General features: G+C 43.4%; 3 protein-coding genes across 4 annotated transcripts; 2 read left to right on the top strand and 1 right to left on the bottom strand.

The window, feature by feature from the left end:
• Positions 1–218: 218 nt before the first annotated feature.
• On the top strand, positions 219–1869 carry LOC124175660. Its single transcript, XM_046556061.1, has 6 exons — positions 219–246; positions 343–459; positions 525–789; positions 851–1105; positions 1182–1389; positions 1466–1869. Exons 1-6 carry the CDS (start codon positions 219–221, stop codon positions 1682–1684), a joined length of 1092 nt encoding a protein of 363 aa, XP_046412017.1. The 3' UTR covers positions 1685–1869.
• A 1463-nt stretch (positions 1870–3332) lies between these two features.
• Positions 3333–15103, top strand: LOC124176390 (ras-related and estrogen-regulated growth inhibitor). 2 transcript variants are annotated; one of them, XM_046557614.1, is made up of 6 exons: positions 3339–3905; positions 6026–6142; positions 11801–11857; positions 12318–12391; positions 12461–12727; positions 13165–15103. In XM_046557614.1, the coding sequence occupies exons 2-6, from the start codon at positions 6046–6048 to the stop codon at positions 13318–13320; spliced, it is 651 nt and encodes a 216-aa protein (XP_046413570.1). In that variant the 5' UTR covers positions 3339–3905; positions 6026–6045; the 3' UTR covers positions 13321–15103. The 2 variants fall into 2 exon arrangements, with proteins under 2 accessions (XP_046413571.1, XP_046413570.1); XM_046557615.1 differs by lacking the exon at positions 11801–11857 and having other exon boundaries at positions 3333–3905.
• Positions 14837–16512, bottom strand: LOC124176389 (transcription initiation factor IIE subunit beta). The gene is made up of 4 exons (XM_046557613.1): positions 16315–16512; positions 15911–16175; positions 15561–15770; positions 14837–15480 (listed from the first exon to the last, which is right to left on the bottom strand). The coding sequence occupies exons 1-4, from the start codon at positions 16374–16376 to the stop codon at positions 15160–15162; spliced, it is 858 nt and encodes a 285-aa protein (XP_046413569.1). The 5' UTR covers positions 16377–16512; the 3' UTR covers positions 14837–15159.
• Between the last annotated feature and the right edge of the window lie 627 nt (positions 16513–17139).

The raw sequence follows: 17139 nt of genomic DNA, 5'->3' as shown, positions 1-17139 counted from the left end.
GCGTGTGAGGCTTGCCAAGTCGATAAGAGAAACAAAGTCCGATCATGGGAAGGCGAATGACGAGCGAATATCGATGCATTTAAATCGAACAATCGCAATTTCTGTCAATAAAAAAAAATATATACAACCGACACAAATTCAAGGCACAGCTTTGGGACGCGTACATCGTCGATATGAAATTTCCAGTTTTACTGTACACCGCATTCATTGTGCAATGTATGTTCATCAAAGCCTCCGATGCCGCAAGTAAGTAATTTATCGACATTCCGAGTTTATGACTCGCTGCTCCGAGTAGCTCATTCCAACAGAACCAGTGCTCTGATAGTAACACCTACCTTTCAGGCTACCTTGAAGAAGCGGCAACAATTTGCAGCTGGGGAGCATGCGTCAAGCGATTCTTCATAGTATTCTTCATCATCTCCTGCCTTGTTCTCTACTTTGTTCCTGGGTCTCGTTCCTGTAAATAAACTTATTTTCGCGAATCCATTTAAACTGACAATGAGACGTACTTGATTCTCTTTCAGATGCCGGAAGAGGATGTTACATCATGATCGACATCGTGGCGAGCTGTCTGAAAGCAGCAGTGAGTGGTTCTTTCGGCTATGAGGCATGTTTCGGAGCTTACCCAAGCTCCTATTCTTCCAACCGCCTCGTCAGCTTTCCCGAAATCCAGCATACCATCGCCACGAACGGAGACGTACACGCAGAACAGTATAACGGTTCAGCTCACGCGTCACGGAGGAGACGTAAAGTCAAACAAGACCTGAAGTCGGAGGACGAAAAGACTAGGTTCGTCCAATTTAAAAACACGCATTTCAACGTCGATTTTGATCAACCTGATTTTTTCCAGAGGGCATGACAGGAGAAGGCATCGGCATGAAAAAAACAGCCAGCCATTAGGTCAGTCCACACAACGTCATCAACTTCAACCGGTAACGAGAACAGTCCTAAAAGAGGCAGAGATCGAATCGACATTCCCACCTCCATTGAAAATTAACGCGGACAGAACATCGAACGGGTTTTATCACCCTGGAGACAGGAAGGCAGATCCTTCATCCGCCTACGCTACTCACGGTCCTCAATATTCCACATCGTTTGTGATAAGGTGCGTGAAGTATGCGACGTTTCGCTTAACGTCGAGCGACCATAACCAGCATTAATATGACCATCATTTATTCCAGTGGCGTAAAGACCGGACCATCGGATATAGTGCAGATGGAACCGCAGTTCAAGCAGGAAAGCGTCGACACAATGGAGGAAGAGCAGTGCCCGCAGACGGTGAACAAGCAACGAGGCATTCCGAGCGGCTGGTCAAGACCCGAGAATACGCTTTACCCGGAGAACGAGGGCCCCACAAGAGACTGCGATGTCTTCGGGCTCGGTGAATTGGTAACGTGACTTCCGGAAGGAGTTTCCGGAATAGAGGTTCGTTACTCGTTTCGCTTATTTTCCGTTCCTACCGAAGGACTCCAAGTGGAACTGCGACGGCGAATCGAAAGCTGGATTCGGCACAATGACTTTGGGATACCCAGAGCGAGAGTTTGACGCGTGTGATCTGCAGAGGCATCGAATGGGTCACGAGAACGTCTCGACAAATGTTCAGAACTGTAAGGATACGGTGGAGGATTGGGAGGACGATGCAAGGTCCAGGATATCGAATAGAAGGTCGAGGCATTCACTATGACAGCAAACCTCGTGACTGGTGAGTACCAAATGCAACAACTAACCTATTTCTTTGGGTCAACTACAGAGCCTCAGCCATTTGCGAAGAGTTGGACGATAATGACGAGGAATGCAGAGCACGAGTGTCACTTCCGCCTGCTGAAGGGAATTTCGTCAGTCGTATCAAGGATGCGGTGAGGATAAACGAGAGAGTGAAAGGCAAGAAGAAAGCGGTAGATGGTCAATAAATGTTTTTTTTTTTTCGAGGTCAACCAACCCTTCCAGAAACGTGCGTAAAAGTAGTAAAATAATTATTTCCAGACCTGGACGAAACTCAAATTACACAGAACGAGGAAGTCTTGGGTCAACTCGGAGGTCAGATAAGAAAACTCGAGAAATCCATACGAATGATGAGGCCTGAGGTGAACAAAAAAATGCGCGCGAACAGTGTTGGGAACGATTACGTTCTGCAGAACATCGAAAGCTTGTTGAAAGACATGAAACGCAGTTTTGATGAGGTATGTGAAGACTAAACGTGCATAGCTATCAGTGTCACAAATACCTTTGAATCTCGAGCAGATCGGACATTGTCGAAGACGCAGTGCCGCCAAAAAGGAGGACTGCTTTTTCGAAGATGACGCCCAGGCCGAGTCCTTGACCTCTGTCGCCGAAGAAGCTTCATTCGGAAGCGAATCTGTTGAAAAAGAAAAGTTCGTGCGTCAGCTGGACTTGACCATTTTAAGGAGTGAAACGGTGCTGGAAGACCAAGAGGAACTCGCACCGATACTCACCAGTAAGTTGACACAAAAGTCGGAGTGTTCTTCAAGGGTGAGGAATAATAAGGATAAGGAGATAAAAGAGAGAAAATGCGAGGGTGAACCGTTCGGCCACGGACCTTGAAAGCCTCGTAAACTAAACGAATCGGAGTGACCTTATCAATTTGAGCCGCAAATCATCGGTCGATCAATCGCCAAAGGTAACTCGCCCAGGTTAATCCATGTCGTCGATGTGGTTGCAGATCGGGTGAAGCCGTACCTAACTCGAACATTCGACTGGCTCTTTACCGGCTGTCCAGGAACATCTGGGAAGAAACACGGCGTCGGCAAAGACGGAGCCAGGCAGGTTGCCGCAACGCGGGTTCCCTAGCTGATGTGGTTGAAAATAACAACTCGTCTTGCTCGCGCCAACCCGCATCTGGTAAGACAGTTACTGACAATCTCAGCTTTCAGTGCTGTAATTCTTGGGTGAAATTAACTGACAGGAATTAGCGGATTTTAGAAAAAGTCCCCGTACACCTACTACTAGCAAAAAATTCGACGTTTCGCGTATGACGCCTCCGCGATTACGTTGCTGTCGCATCTTTAAAGGAAAATGAATGTTAATTACTCGCACTGTGAGTCCGTCAATTCCCTGATATGTGAGAGAGTGATGTCTTTAAAAAATGCAAACACCACCCGCCGTTCGACAACTAATCGTCTGGTGCCAATGCGCATTCGTGCAGTTAACTCTCGAGGTGATACAAGTTGGTCCGCTAACTGTATAATTCTTTTACCGTTTGAAGCGCCCAATTATTCCCCCGCAACCGATCGCTGCAATTAAACCCGACCGCCTGTGCGTGCAGTGTTATCGTAGCTATTTCCACGCTGCGTTTGTGGTTTAAACAAATAATTCCTCCACTTGTGGAGCGCGCGTGGATCGTGTATACAGGGTTCGTTCGGTTGAGCCTGTAATTCCTGTCATGTTGATTCCGCGAGCGGCGTAGTGCGTACGGGAAACGGTATCGTGTGTAATAGGCTTCAGGGTAAAAAAAGATTTCACTCGCAGCTTGCAGCAGCGGAAGAAGAAGAAGAAGAATGAGCCAGAGTTAGTCGAGCGTTGACCAAGAAGCGCGTTGGACGATCGCCGGATCGGCCCGCTTCGTCCTGACAGAAGACACGTGACCGAGAAGTTTTGGTCGCGTATTTTACCTCATACCCACGTGACGGTTACTTCCTGAGCATAATCTCTCCGGACGTAAGCCAGGATTCTCTGCTTCCACTTGTGATGAGTTGTTCCGTTCCAGATATCGGAATAAATTATTTGACCGACCGTTTGTCCGGACAAATTTTCGAATGCAAATGTTCTTTTACACCCGGTGAAAACGAAAAACTAACACCTGACTGTGATTCCGAATAAAACATTTCGCCAAGTGAAGCGGTCGACGTACGCCAGTTAGGCAAAACATCGTCGAACAAACGCGGAAGGTGGGTAATACGTTACGAGAAGACCGATCGTTATACGTATAAGATACAAAGTTACCGGTTCAGGAGTTATCAATTAAGATTGTTTTCTCTCAAGTGAACGTATGCAACCCGGATAGCCCGCAGCTAATGGAAACGTCAATGGCCGAAACGGAGAGTCACTGTAATGATATAGTATAAAAATGAAGAGAAAACAATTCATCATCCGATTTGAGACGCTGAGGTTTTGGCTAAACCTTCTTACTCAATGTCAAAGTAGTTTATATCGCATCAAGTGAATAAATGTAATTATATTCACCTTCGTACGCTACGTGGTCATTAATTATTTCCGTAAATTTCTAACATTGGATTATAATTCTTGATGGTGCAGAGTTCACCAATTTCTGCTGAATTGATAATGTGCTCTGGTCCTTTCCTGGTGATTTCCGGTACCAATATCTGATATTTCTCATCGTCATTGAACATCTATTTTCACCAGTTGTATTGAAACAATTCCTCGATTGTAAAATTGATTCCAAACAAATTTAATTCCAGTCAACTATTTGTCCGTAGTGAGCAAAATTTGCACCATAGTTTAGTAAAAAATCATGACCATGGGACAAAAGAACCGTCCGACTGCCGACGTGAAAAACTTTTTACATTCCTTCATCCCACGAGCTGTACAATCTTATTTCTTTCGTTACGTGAAATCGGAAGAAAAGATAAATTATACACTCGCTTCCGCCTGAGCATAAAAGCCGCTTAGTAATCTGTGTCATTGGTAGTAGAATAGAAAACCTGCCCAGCCGGGGAACGATCGACGTTATTTCAGTTGAAGTAGATTAGCGAATGTTTAGGGTAAGATCAGCATTGAGCGTAGCTTCTAAAAACTGACAGATTCACAAACCGTTGTGTAATAATAGCAGAGGTATGAGCTGCCAGACCAGATTTTTCAAATTCCCCAACTCACGTGTGCGAACGTCGTTCTATTATTGCGACAATCACCGTCACGTCACGTCTCGCGTTGCTTTTTCGGCGGCGTAATCTTCGCCGAGTTTATACTTACCTCGAATTACGGGTACATATTTTTCTTTCGCCTAGTCTCGGCCGCGTAGCCGGTAATTCAACGGATCAGCCGAGAGTGAGCGGGAAGTGCACGGTTCGAGTGGATAGGAAATGGGCTGGGATATTGGGTGACGGAAATATTCTAGTGAGAAAAAGAGTTGCTTTGGGGTTTCAGATGTCCGCGAGATTGAGTTCAACGGCCGTGCGTGCAGCCGCAACATCGATATGTAATATCTCAAAACTTTCTTCCAGTCTGCGGAAAGTGACGCAATTCTTCCATTTATGTCGTAAACCAAGCCATGAATATTCGTTATTAAGTTATCTCGTTGGCAGGGATCGACTAGAAAGTCAAGTCGAATCTTCTCGCAGCCGTGATCGTATGCTAGATGTTAGAAAACCACGAGCGACAGTTTTCGTCTTATGAAACGACGCGGGCCGCACTTAACGACGGTCAGATTCTTTCCTCGTGCACTTTAGGTCCAGTTGTTTTATCTCCTAGCTCTGCCTTGAAATAGAACACCTCTTATTAGAGAGCGGAAAATTCTTCCGAGTGCAGTCGAGACGGCCGGCTGATGTCTCATTCACGAGGAGCAGTTGGGACACGCTTTGCGAGCCTCGTAGGCCGTCCGTCACGGAATCTTACGACGTTTTCATGCATGCGGTATTCAACATTGGCTCGAAAATACGACGCGCATCACTCAACGGCGACTCGACGATTATTTTTCACGCCATTGGCGAAGTCTCGAGGATGGAGCAGAGCGAATATCGAAAAACAGCAACTTGCATCCGCCGGATCGGGTCCGGGGCCAAAGCAGCGCGAAAATATGTGCGAAGAAAACGCAAAGGCGGACAATATGAGGAAATGCAAATATCGTTCCGGCGGTAACAAAGAATCATCTTTACGAGCGGGCCGATCGCGAGTCGGCAAACATAACAAGTTTGTCTTGGCCGCGCGTCAGTTTGTCTTTTCGCATTAATTTCTATCCGCGAAAATGATTTTCCGAATCCCAGATTTTGGCATGCACGATGTTTACGTAACCCGAGGGCGATGAGTAAAGCGGCGCTAACACATGTTTCAGAGTCAAATGCCCCCCGCGCCATGACGTCGAACGCAATCCGTGGCATACGGAGGAAGAAAAGCTCCCTCTGCGAAGTGAAGGTTGCTGTGATCGGTGCTCCAGGAGTTGGCAAGAGCGGTGAGTGCCGAGAATTAAGAGTTACGAGTGAAAATAGAATTCGCCTGGTATACCTTGAGTGCAGGGTGAAGCTGCAATTCGTCTCTACGACACACGCGCGAGGCGGATTCGTCCGGGAAGGTGATCAGAAAATCGGACAGCCATCCGCTCGGCGGGTGCAACGCCAACTTCCTCTAGGTTTACATAGGTATAATTTAGCGGTACACGCACGCCTATTCGTACCGACATACATCCCATCCTCTCACGTATTTGTCTAATTGTACTATCGTAGGTGTAGTAATCCGTGACTCGAGCCAAGGCGAGTCGGCTCGGGCGATTAGACGGAGTATGCGTGTTTTACGACTTAGAAAGAGAAGCTGATCGCTGCGAGGACTTCCGCGCTTCTTTTCGCACACTTCTCGTTCATCCTTCGCGTATCAAAGTACAAGGGCTGGATCACCGCAAGCGATCGATCGTTCGAGTGCCGATATCGCGAAGTATTGAGAAAACGAGAGACACCGTCTGGCGGACTAGGGGAAGCCGTCGTTCTCACGTTCTTAAATGAAGAAGAGCGCGAACGCGACTGTCTTTTACGTGAAAACTTTCACTCGACGCTGCGAATATTGTAGAAAATAGAGTACGAAATTACGACGGGCGTTACGATGGCCTCTCGAAGAGGATTTTAACCGGCGGATTCGTGTGACGAAACGACTGGTCGTAAAATTGAAAACTCAATTGGTTAATAAACACGAGCGACGACATTGATGGGACCTAGATATCGCGGTCTTGAATAAAAAATCAATGTCCGTTAACGTAACCGCGATAAAACGGTTTTACTTCTTTTTTTTTTTTCCTCAAGATGTGTCTGAATTATTTCCAATTATTTTTCTTCAGGCTTTCAAAAGTCTGAACTACCAAAAGTAAACAACTTCGAGGGCAACGACTCGCGGGTTGTAAAGGAGGAAATTTGAGGGACGATTACCCTGAAGAATTGGGCAATTCGATACGATGTCATCGGCTACAAGGTAGCCGTGTGACTCATTTTGAGAAGTAGTCGTTAAATTTCAAATCCGCAAGGTTAATACGGCACGCATATTATTATTAGTTTACTTTGCGACGGTTACATGCAAGCGACTCACCCAGCCGAGCGTTGGCGGATCCCTGTGGATCCGATCCACGCGTGGCATGGTATATACATAGGTATGCACGTTTGGATCAAGTCCATTAGATCCTTTGATCCGTAAAGATGATTCAACAGCTGTGAACGAACGCCTGTACCTGTAGCGTGTGAGTCGTTTCGGATCACGAGATACGTATGGACGTGTGTATAAATATATTTGATTTGCGTGTTCTTTTTTTCTACGACGTTTTTTTTTTTTTTATCTCCTCTTCGCAATTGTAACAATATTCATTTTCACAGTTTCGAAATGGCGTGTGACCGTATTTCTCACTTACAATTAGTTTCTACCGACTTATACAGGCATTTGTGATATTTTTTTTTGGATTGATATCACTTGATCCATCCAGAAGATTTCCGTCTATAAATAAGATAAACCTCGGACAGGTGCTCGCGCCCACGATCTCGCACCCTGTAAACACTATGAATCTATAAATTCGGTGTTGTTCGGTTTCTATTTCTTCCAGCCACCAGCAGTCGCAAATAGACTGGGCTAACACACATAGCCGTATGTTTACAGCAGACTAAGTGGCACAAGAGTATAGATGTACATGTGTAACATACGTTTCAGTATCATTATCACTGATCATAGCAATATTGTTATTACCGTCATATTTCTTCTCATTCCCCTTTGCGAGTTTATTTCAGGATCTATCACGACAGAGTGTTACAAATTATTTCGAATATATAAAAACGGGCAAACAAGCCGACGAAAATCAAGCGAAAAATCTCGATTGCACGAAACACGTAAATTTATCTCAACGTGCGAAGATTGACGGTCAGGTGACTTTTCGACACTGCGACATTACACGTTTATCACGCGAATCCGAAATAACCGAGCGAGTAGGCTGGCTGCTTCATTGTATCTTCGAGTGCGATTCGTTTTCCTCTTTTTCAAACCACGCGAGCGCGATATACAACGAAGCTGCCGGAGTCGAATAGATCAGTGCTTCGAGAACGTAAATCTCTTTGAAATTTTCGATCCCGTATAATATTCCGAAGAGTATAAAGCCTGGCAGTCGAAACGAGCTCTTCTCCGGATCAACTTGGAACCTTGTGACGAATGCCGGAAAACTTGAAACGATTACAACTGTGACAAATAATTTTGAAGAGGCCCAAATGTTCGATAATTTCGCTCCAATATTTTTTCGGAAAATATTCACCCCCCTCGAATTAAGGCCTGCGAAACGGCTATTTTTTGCTTTCACGCTTCATACGGACTTGAAATAACTGATCGGCGTACATGTGCGTCCGCTAAGCAAACAGTTGTTACTCCGGCAGGTCTGATAAATATGTGATGAAAGGTGGTATTTATAGAAGTTTCCAATTTATCCCACACGAATTTTCGTAAGAAGTAAAACTTGCGTTCAACGTCGCTGAACGGCGCATATAAAAATTCTTTCAACACGCAACAGGAGCGCTTGATAAAACACTCGAGAATCCGGTCTTGCCGTTTGCTAAGTTGTTCATTAATAAGAAATTTATCGAGCGTACAGAACGACGTAAACACATTTTTCTTTTCGAGTGTTTTCGGTTTACGGTATCAGGCCTACATTCTAATAATATCCGTGCTCCGAATAACCAATTTAGGGTTGTCCGTGTAATGATTCACGTAAAGTAATTGCGAGTGATTGAAAGTATCGGTTGATTTTACCGACGGAATTAAATCGCACCGTTACGAAAATGACGAAAAATTTGTAATCTCATATCTTTTCACGGATACCTCGAAATTAAAACGGATCCTGTAAATCCGTTCGACTAAGAACAAGGTGAGAGCCTTGACTGTTGTTTAGTTATAGAATTCCGCCTACCGTATACAACATTGCAATGGTAATATCACCAAGTGTAAAAAAGATTTACACCCCAGGAATCACCCATACAAATCCCGATTTCATCTATACGCGGCGTGTCGAAACGGCGGGAAGGAACGATGAGGAGTATAAACCACTACAAACGAGGAATTCGAAAACATTACAAAGACAACAAACATCGCGGCTGCAGAGGGAACGGCGTTAGTTGCAGGTACCCGGGGGCCGACATGTAAACGGATTTCTCATACAAGGTTTTGCGGCGGCGTGGACAGGTCCGAGGTAAAAATAGTGCGGTCTACATCGAAGCGGGTCACCAGGCTGCTGCATGGCTTTCGACTTGAACCTCGGTCTGCGCTATATGTGCAACTTTCAACTTGATTCGCCGCCCCGACGCGCAATCGGGGTTTCCTCGAGGGGTTACGTGCAGGGGTTTGAAGGGCAAAGAGAAAGAAACAAGACATATTCTCTAATGTTTTTTTTTAAACAATAACGAAAGAACTGTTTTATTCAAATCTTAAGCATGTAAAAGAACGACATTTGAAGAATGTTTTATAAAATTTTAATTCAGTAATGACCAGCTGTACATTACACCTACGAACGGAAAATGTTTAGTTTCTTCGATACTTGTTTCTCCGACAAAGCAATTTTCTAAATTTTTCAATGAAAATTCTATAAAATATTGTACTCGTATCTGCTTAAGGTTCGAACATGACGATTCTTTTTTTGCATTGAAAAATAATTAGAGAACAACCTGCCGAAATTTGCCGTTAAGCCCGGAGTCGACCCTTTCTTTAGATCTTTGCAACAGGTGAAGGGTGAGGAAGAGGGTCCGAATCTTACCGTGTTTCTACGTGGTAGCTAGATTGTTTTTTTCAGACTAACAAGAAGATCGTATTATCAACAATACGAGTGATGGTTCAGCCTTCGGAAGCTCGGCTAAGTTTATAAATGCCTACAGTTTTATGAATATTAACAGTATGAGACCATTTTCAAGGAGACGATTCGTCCGTCGTAAGTTTCTAACTTCAAAAGTTGCGTGTAATTTTAACTGTTATGGTTTGCAGACGTTCGGAAAAGAGACTCTTGTTGAACGAACCGAGATAGTTTTGTTGGAATTTTTGGTCGGTTTTATTCTTTTCAAAGCGGTGCTGTCTTTCAACGTTCTCCAATTTCTCGTCTAAAACTGTCTACGTTTGACGTACGTTTCGTATGCGAATCATCGGCAATTGTGCGATGGAAGATTATGTCGAAAATCGATTTCCAGCTAATCTTAATATTCGACGAGATCATCAGCGATTTATTCAGGCATGCACAGTGAAATTGAATTTCTCATCCACAGAGCTCCCGGTTACACCCCGGAACTTGACGCGAAAAATTATGTTGTCAATTATACGTGATTAATGTAAGTTTGAATGAAAAAAGTATTAAATAGCAAAAAAAAAAAAAAAGTAGAATAAACCAAAATGGAACAAACTGTGCGAGGATTTCCTCGCGTAGGCAAATATTTATTATACACAATATATTATATATCATACATTACACGTATTGCATATATATCTATATATATTTGCCGCGATTGAAATAGCGCTGAAAGAGGTTTAAAAATATCATTATACGACGAAAGGTTATATATACTGTCTATGTTTTTTAAAGACTCGAAAATAACGACCCGTGAGTTAAAAAATAAATCCTCGCGGTCAAAACCGATGTACGCATTTACGACGGATTAAATGCACAAGTTTTTTTTCTTACTTTGAGTTTAGACGATGCGATACAGGTATGGGTAAGTTAACGTAGCTGCGGGACAGTTCTTTTATATCATTAATGTAAAGTTACAACGATGCCTGGAAGTCTTTACGTTTTACACGTATAAACTCAGCTTCAATGTTCGAATCTTTTAATTTCGCGATAAATAAAAAATGCAACGAAATATTACCAGTACAAAGAATTCTTATTTTTCGTTTTCGGCAATATTGAGCGATGAACATATACCGACTATTACGTAAAGATGAAAAGTTGTATGGTCAACGGGTCCAGCCGGATGCAACCGTTAAATCAGCGCGATAAAAAGGTCGGCTCATCAGCCGCGGATCTCAGCACTCCGGTACGCCAAGGTCTCACGTAAATCGAAAAGGCTCGTTAATCCGTGCAGCTTTCCTTATTGTTAGCGCTGTGCGAATTCAACTTGGTCCAGTCCATCTTAGAGTCATTAAATTGCGAAAACATCCGTCGGTTTGTTTCTGTCAGCTACGATTTAACGATATCCTAGAACGCATTCCCCGCGTGAAATTATCCTCCGTTGCGTTTCCGCATACATACTTTGGTACGGTAGGTATTCCTACGCCAAGTTGGCCTGACGCGCGCTCTTTGTTCGACATTCCGATATATTCCAAATCGAACAGTTTTCATTCGACATCGGTCGCGTTTGCCTAACGATCAGAGAAACGTTGTATTTTCGAGATTAGCTTTAGGAATAATTTCTTACCTTCCGCACAGCGAAACTTAATCGCACAGCTCGTCAAGTCCCGGATAAGTGACGACCTTGTCTGTATTGTAAGCTAGTTCCGAGTTATTTTAATATCCTGGGGAGGCAACTATTTCGCATGAAAATTCTGACATCGTCGTAGAGCGGGCGAATAAATTAGCCACGTTCGATTCCCCTTCTTATGTGGCCTTTTCTTCTTCTTTCAGCCCTAACCGTGAGGTTCCTCACGCGAAGATACATCGGCGAGTACGACCACCAGTCAGGTAAGGTTCGCGGGATTAACCACCTTGAGAATAATGGGAGGCCGGTGCCCGAAATTAGGCCTAGAGCGAGTTGAAAAATGGGCACCAACTGCGTGGCCTCTGGCCGATCCCCCGTGACTCTCCGCCACGCATTCCTCGCTCTACGTCCGAGCTAAATATATCATAGACGAATTTGACACTGGAGCGAAACGCTACTTGTTTCCCGTTACACCAGACTCGTTAATTATAAAACTTTTGCCTCATTTCCCGTCCACTTTTCACGCCCCATCGCCGAACTCGTTTTCGCACGCTTCCGCGCTCCCGTGCCAATTGTAATATTAATGTCTTCGTAAACGTTTCTAATTCTCCCGCTGAAAGGTAAACGCCCGGAAAGCTCAACTTGTAACTTCTTTCTATCGTCCCCGCGTTTCTTCGCCACGCCGCGTGCTTAAAAATGGTTAAAAATCCTGTTCCGTTTCAGAAAACCGATACAAACACGAAGTGCTGGTCGACGGAGAGCCGATACTCTTTGAAATCCTAGACTCTTGTCCAAAGGTAAGGGGAACCGCTTAAGCGGCCGCGCAATGAGAACACGTCGCGGCTTCAAGTGGCATGTATTTACAGACCGAAAACGAGCTGCCGACCATGGAGACGCTGCAGTGGGCCGACGGCCTCCTTTTGGTCTATTCGATAACGGACAGGGGGTCGTTCAACTTCGTTAGAAGGGCGAAGGAAGCCCTCGCCGTCGCCGATCCGGAGGCTGCGATACCGCTCGCGATGGTCGGCAACAAGGCCGACATGGTTCACCTGCGGCAGGTCAGCGCCGAGGAGGGTGAAATTTTGGCCAAGGATTTCGAGTGCTGGTTCAGCGAGGTCACAGCCGCGGAGCAGGTATTCGATATTTTCTCTTGGATACCTGTTAACTTTTAATTTTTTTTTTTTTTTTTGTCAAGGTACCACTCGAAAAATTTGTCACAAATACTGAAAAAAATTGTCGTAAAACCTGGAGGAAGTAGGAAAGTATTCAGAGGTCGCTGCCAATTATTGTATTATTTTTTATTTATTTTTACGTGCACGCTGTACGGACTTGTTAGTTTACTTTTCAACGTATCGCGGTTCGGTTAATCATTGTTCGTATAAAAAAAAAAAAAAAAAAAGTTAAAAAAGAAACCACCCTGGTACCTATATCTGGGAGTTATTATTATTATACACGTGGGATTGGCTGGCTGCTGCATCGCGGTCCTTGGCGCGGTGAAATTGTTTTACGAATAGCCCGTATTTTTAATCCCCGATTATTTTCGTACCTCCTTTCGTGCCCGTTCCGACAGGTTGTCCAAGTCGCTGAGGCGTTTCACGAACTTTGCCGCGAAGTCTTGGCTGCCAGGAGACGAAACAAACAATCTCTCCTCGACCGGATGCTAGGGAGCAAAGCTGCCCGAGCTTATTCCCGAGGAAAAAGCGACTCCGCGCTACCTAAGGACTAGCGATATCGATCTCGAGGATTCGCCCCGTCGGGATGTACGGGACTTGCGAGGATCGTGGAACCGGGACGCTCCGAGCCAGCCGCGGAAACGGGAAAGCTACGTCGTCGTTGAGGCTTTGGAAACGAACGGCGGAGTGGAAATTGACTCATTCCTGGTGGGAATTTGTCAGCTGAAATTTGGTAGAAGGATCCGAGAGTGTTGAAAAAATTCCTGCGATATCCTTTGGAAACTCTTTTCTCGGTTATCGGAATTGAAGAAGAAAAATTAATTAGTTCAGGAACGTTATTGTTCCGAAGAAACTATAGCGAGTCGGTATATTCTTCGATACAATAATTCCTTATGGCAACTGGAAAATAAACACTAGCGAACGTGTCGGGTTCTGAGAAATATTTTGCCCTGAATTTTCCTTGTAATAACATAATTTCATAACTGGGAACGTTTAAAATAAATCAGAAAGTTTCTTTTAAACTATTTGTAATATTAATTTTAGTCCGATGTTAACCGTAGTAATAAACCTTGAAGTGAAAAGTAATTTCCATCAGGAAAGTCATTTAAAAGGGTGTCCCATCGTGAATCACGTCTTAAAATATCTCAAAATGGCAATTTTTTATTTTGCGCAGCGATGATGTGCCAAGCGTAAAGGCTGGCCACTTATACCACGTACTCTATACCTTTGAATCTGTCTTGATGTAGGGTAAATTTTCTTGTAGCCGAATGAAAATCGGTTGCCATTTAAGAAAATCAAGTTCGTGTCAGTATCCCGGAAGCAGTGATACTTACGACTGAACTGATATCACCAGTTTGCGTTCCCCTAGGAACCATACAATTATTTTCTGAAAAATTTTTCAACAGTAACTCTAGTTTTACAATTAGAGATATTCTAACGCATGATTTACGACGGGATACCCTGTATGTCCGTGGAGCTGAAACGCTTTCGTCGTTATATTTCAACTATTACAATTTATATTAATGCTGTAAAATAATCTGGTTGAAGGTTGTATAATTTGTGTAAATCGTAATTTAAATTATTATACACTAAGGTGCCGAAGACTTGACCTAGTGCCTTTAAGATCGATATAATTACCGTCGTTAATTTTACTATCATTCGTATTGTACTCAAATACTACGCTTTTGGAGTATTTTAATTGCCACTACCAAATAAGATCTTGCGGAAACTTGAATCCCGATGATCCAGCGCGCTAAGACAACAATCCGAACCCATGTAATTGGATCAAGCATTGAATAACGTGGATATCAGGAGAAAATTGTTTAACAAGCGTTAGAACAGATTAATCTTTGAACACACTTTGAACAGTTCTAATATATCAATGCAAATCACAAATCATGCTTTATCCATTTCGCACAACTTGGCCGTGAGAAATAGAAAGCAAATTGCAAAGTTGCGCGAAAATCCTCGAAATCTCATGTCTGAAATGCACTTTCTATGGAATTCCATGGTGGCGGAAAAAGTATCAACGATCGTCGTTTGATACTTTGTTATTTTTCAAACTTTGTGCTACAATATACTTCGGTTCAATCATCATACCTATGTAGTCGCGAATACAACTAGGTAGACTTCCGATGTAACTAAATATTGCAAGACGAGAGGCTTATTGATCTTTAATATATTCATTCAGAGAGACGAAAGAAATGGCAATTGAAATATAGATGAAACGGACTAGTTATTGTTCAAAATATTATAGATATATATTTATTTTGTACTTACAAGCTAGTTTAGACGATAACAATAATAAATCACATTGTTTATTCATTCTTATACAAACGATATTTACAATCCTTGATTAAGCCATCTATCTATAAAGTCTTTAAATTTCCGCTTCATTTATTGTCGTCGTAGGTTTCCAAAACGTCTGCCAAATGCTCGTTGTCTCGTGGTTTCTTGAACTGCTTCTTCCTTGCGTTTGGTTTTTTCCTTTTAATGGGTGCAGGCTTCTTTGGTCCGTGATCCTGCATCGACCTAATTCCCTGTTTCTCAAGGTATTCATCGATCTTCTGATCGTCCATTGCGTCGACTGCAACAGCCCTCCACAATTTTTGAAATTCATCGTCGACTATAAATTGGGCCGTTTTGTCGTTGTAGAACACTATTTTTTTCTTATCCAAAGGTCTTGTTATGAAGAGTATTTCGTTCTGGAGACTCTGTGCATCAGTAAGATGAAAAATAACACGATTTGCACCAAAATAATAACTCATTAATATCCTGAGGGAGAACGATTTACCTTCAGAGCTTTGTCGCAATGCGGCAAACTCTCCTGAATGTCTTCAAGCAGGATGCCTCCGAGTCCCTTAAGATCCTGCTGCTTCAAGAGCCTGAGTAACGATTTCTTGTCTTTTATTTTGTACATCGCTTTGAAGGAGAATCTTCCATCTGGAGAGACTTCGATCTTTGGATTGTTAATCAACGACTCTGTCAGCAGCCATTGTTTTACCTGCACGAACAAAGAATGGTAAATAGTATTACTGGTAGTATAGTTGAATTTTAATGCAAGCTCTGGCTTTAGCATGATTTATCTTTTGATTGAAATAATCGCAAGTATTTTTAAGCAGTTCTACAAAATTTTTGGATCACCTTAGATCCGACGTCGAGCTGATTCGTCTCGTCTAAAATCTCGTCGAGCGTGAGAGGATGGTCATCGCCCTCCTGATGCCGCGACTTCATGTGCTTAACTATTTTTGCCAAGACTCCGAATCTGTACTGCGAACTGCCAGACATGGTCTTGTAGTTGACCATGTCCAACTTTGGCGCGGCAGAGGAGGATAATGGCTTGCTCTTTTTTTTTGGCGGCTCATCACGGATCGGTTCCTTCTCGGGTTCTCTCTTTTTTTTCTCTACACTGAAAGTGTTAAGAGGCGGTTATTTCTTAAACTAAGCACTTCAGAGCCTTCCAATATTTTTCAATTCTTCGCAATGCGGTGAATTCACAGTTTCTCACTAATTTACAGGTTAGAAACGCGCAGCGTTGTTTTACTCACGTTGGTGTGGTGAGAGCTCGCTTTTTGAAGAGCTCTCGCTCCCTTAACAGCGCTGGATCCATTTCGTAATTCTTAAAACTTCTACCGTACGAGTTTATCACGGATATAAATGAATTTAACAAGTCTGCCTTTTAGATAGTTTACACTTTGCAGTTTGCACCCTGGAAACAGTTGACAGGTGCGTTTCTAACGGTTTTCGCCTGCCAGCGCCCTCTGATACGAAGAGGTTCGTGGAACTAATTTTCGTTGGTAAGCGAATGTCGATATCGAAAGTAGTCGATAATGTAGAGTGCATTTATCACGAGGAATGCTGGTGGGTGGTTGAGAACTAACAGACGATAAACATTAGCGAACTTAGATTAATTGTCAGTATACATATTGACTGTATTATATTATGGTGATCAGTGACTCGAAAGGGGAATTCATCTCTGTCCGTACGTACCACTCGCGGATTACCTTTGTGATACTTCATCTCTTGGATGTATTGTTATCCCTGCCGCGTAAGAAATGCGCCTATGCCTGCTGGCGACGGCAACTGTCTAAGCACGGTTCCGACACGACGGCGACTTGATTCGGCAGCTTCACGCCGTCGGCGGGAAAATTGGCTCATGAAAATGGATACCGACGCAACGGTTGATTGCCGCGCGTTGAAACCCACGTGGTTAGGTCAATGGATCTCAATTACATTTTCATTCGAAGAGTTAAAAAATCTAGGATTGTCAATTGAAAGTGTGAAAAAATGGAGAATATCAAATCTCTCGTTGAATTATGTCGAGAAAATGCGAAGAGGACACAGGGGTATTGTTTATTTATTGATTGTAATAC

Source organism: Neodiprion fabricii, chromosome 2 (assembly GCF_021155785.1).
Source record: "Neodiprion fabricii isolate iyNeoFabr1 chromosome 2, iyNeoFabr1.1, whole genome shotgun sequence".
In the NCBI taxonomy this organism is placed as follows: domain Eukaryota; kingdom Metazoa; phylum Arthropoda; class Insecta; order Hymenoptera; family Diprionidae; genus Neodiprion; species Neodiprion fabricii.
This window is presented reverse-complemented; position numbering and strand designations above follow the sequence as displayed.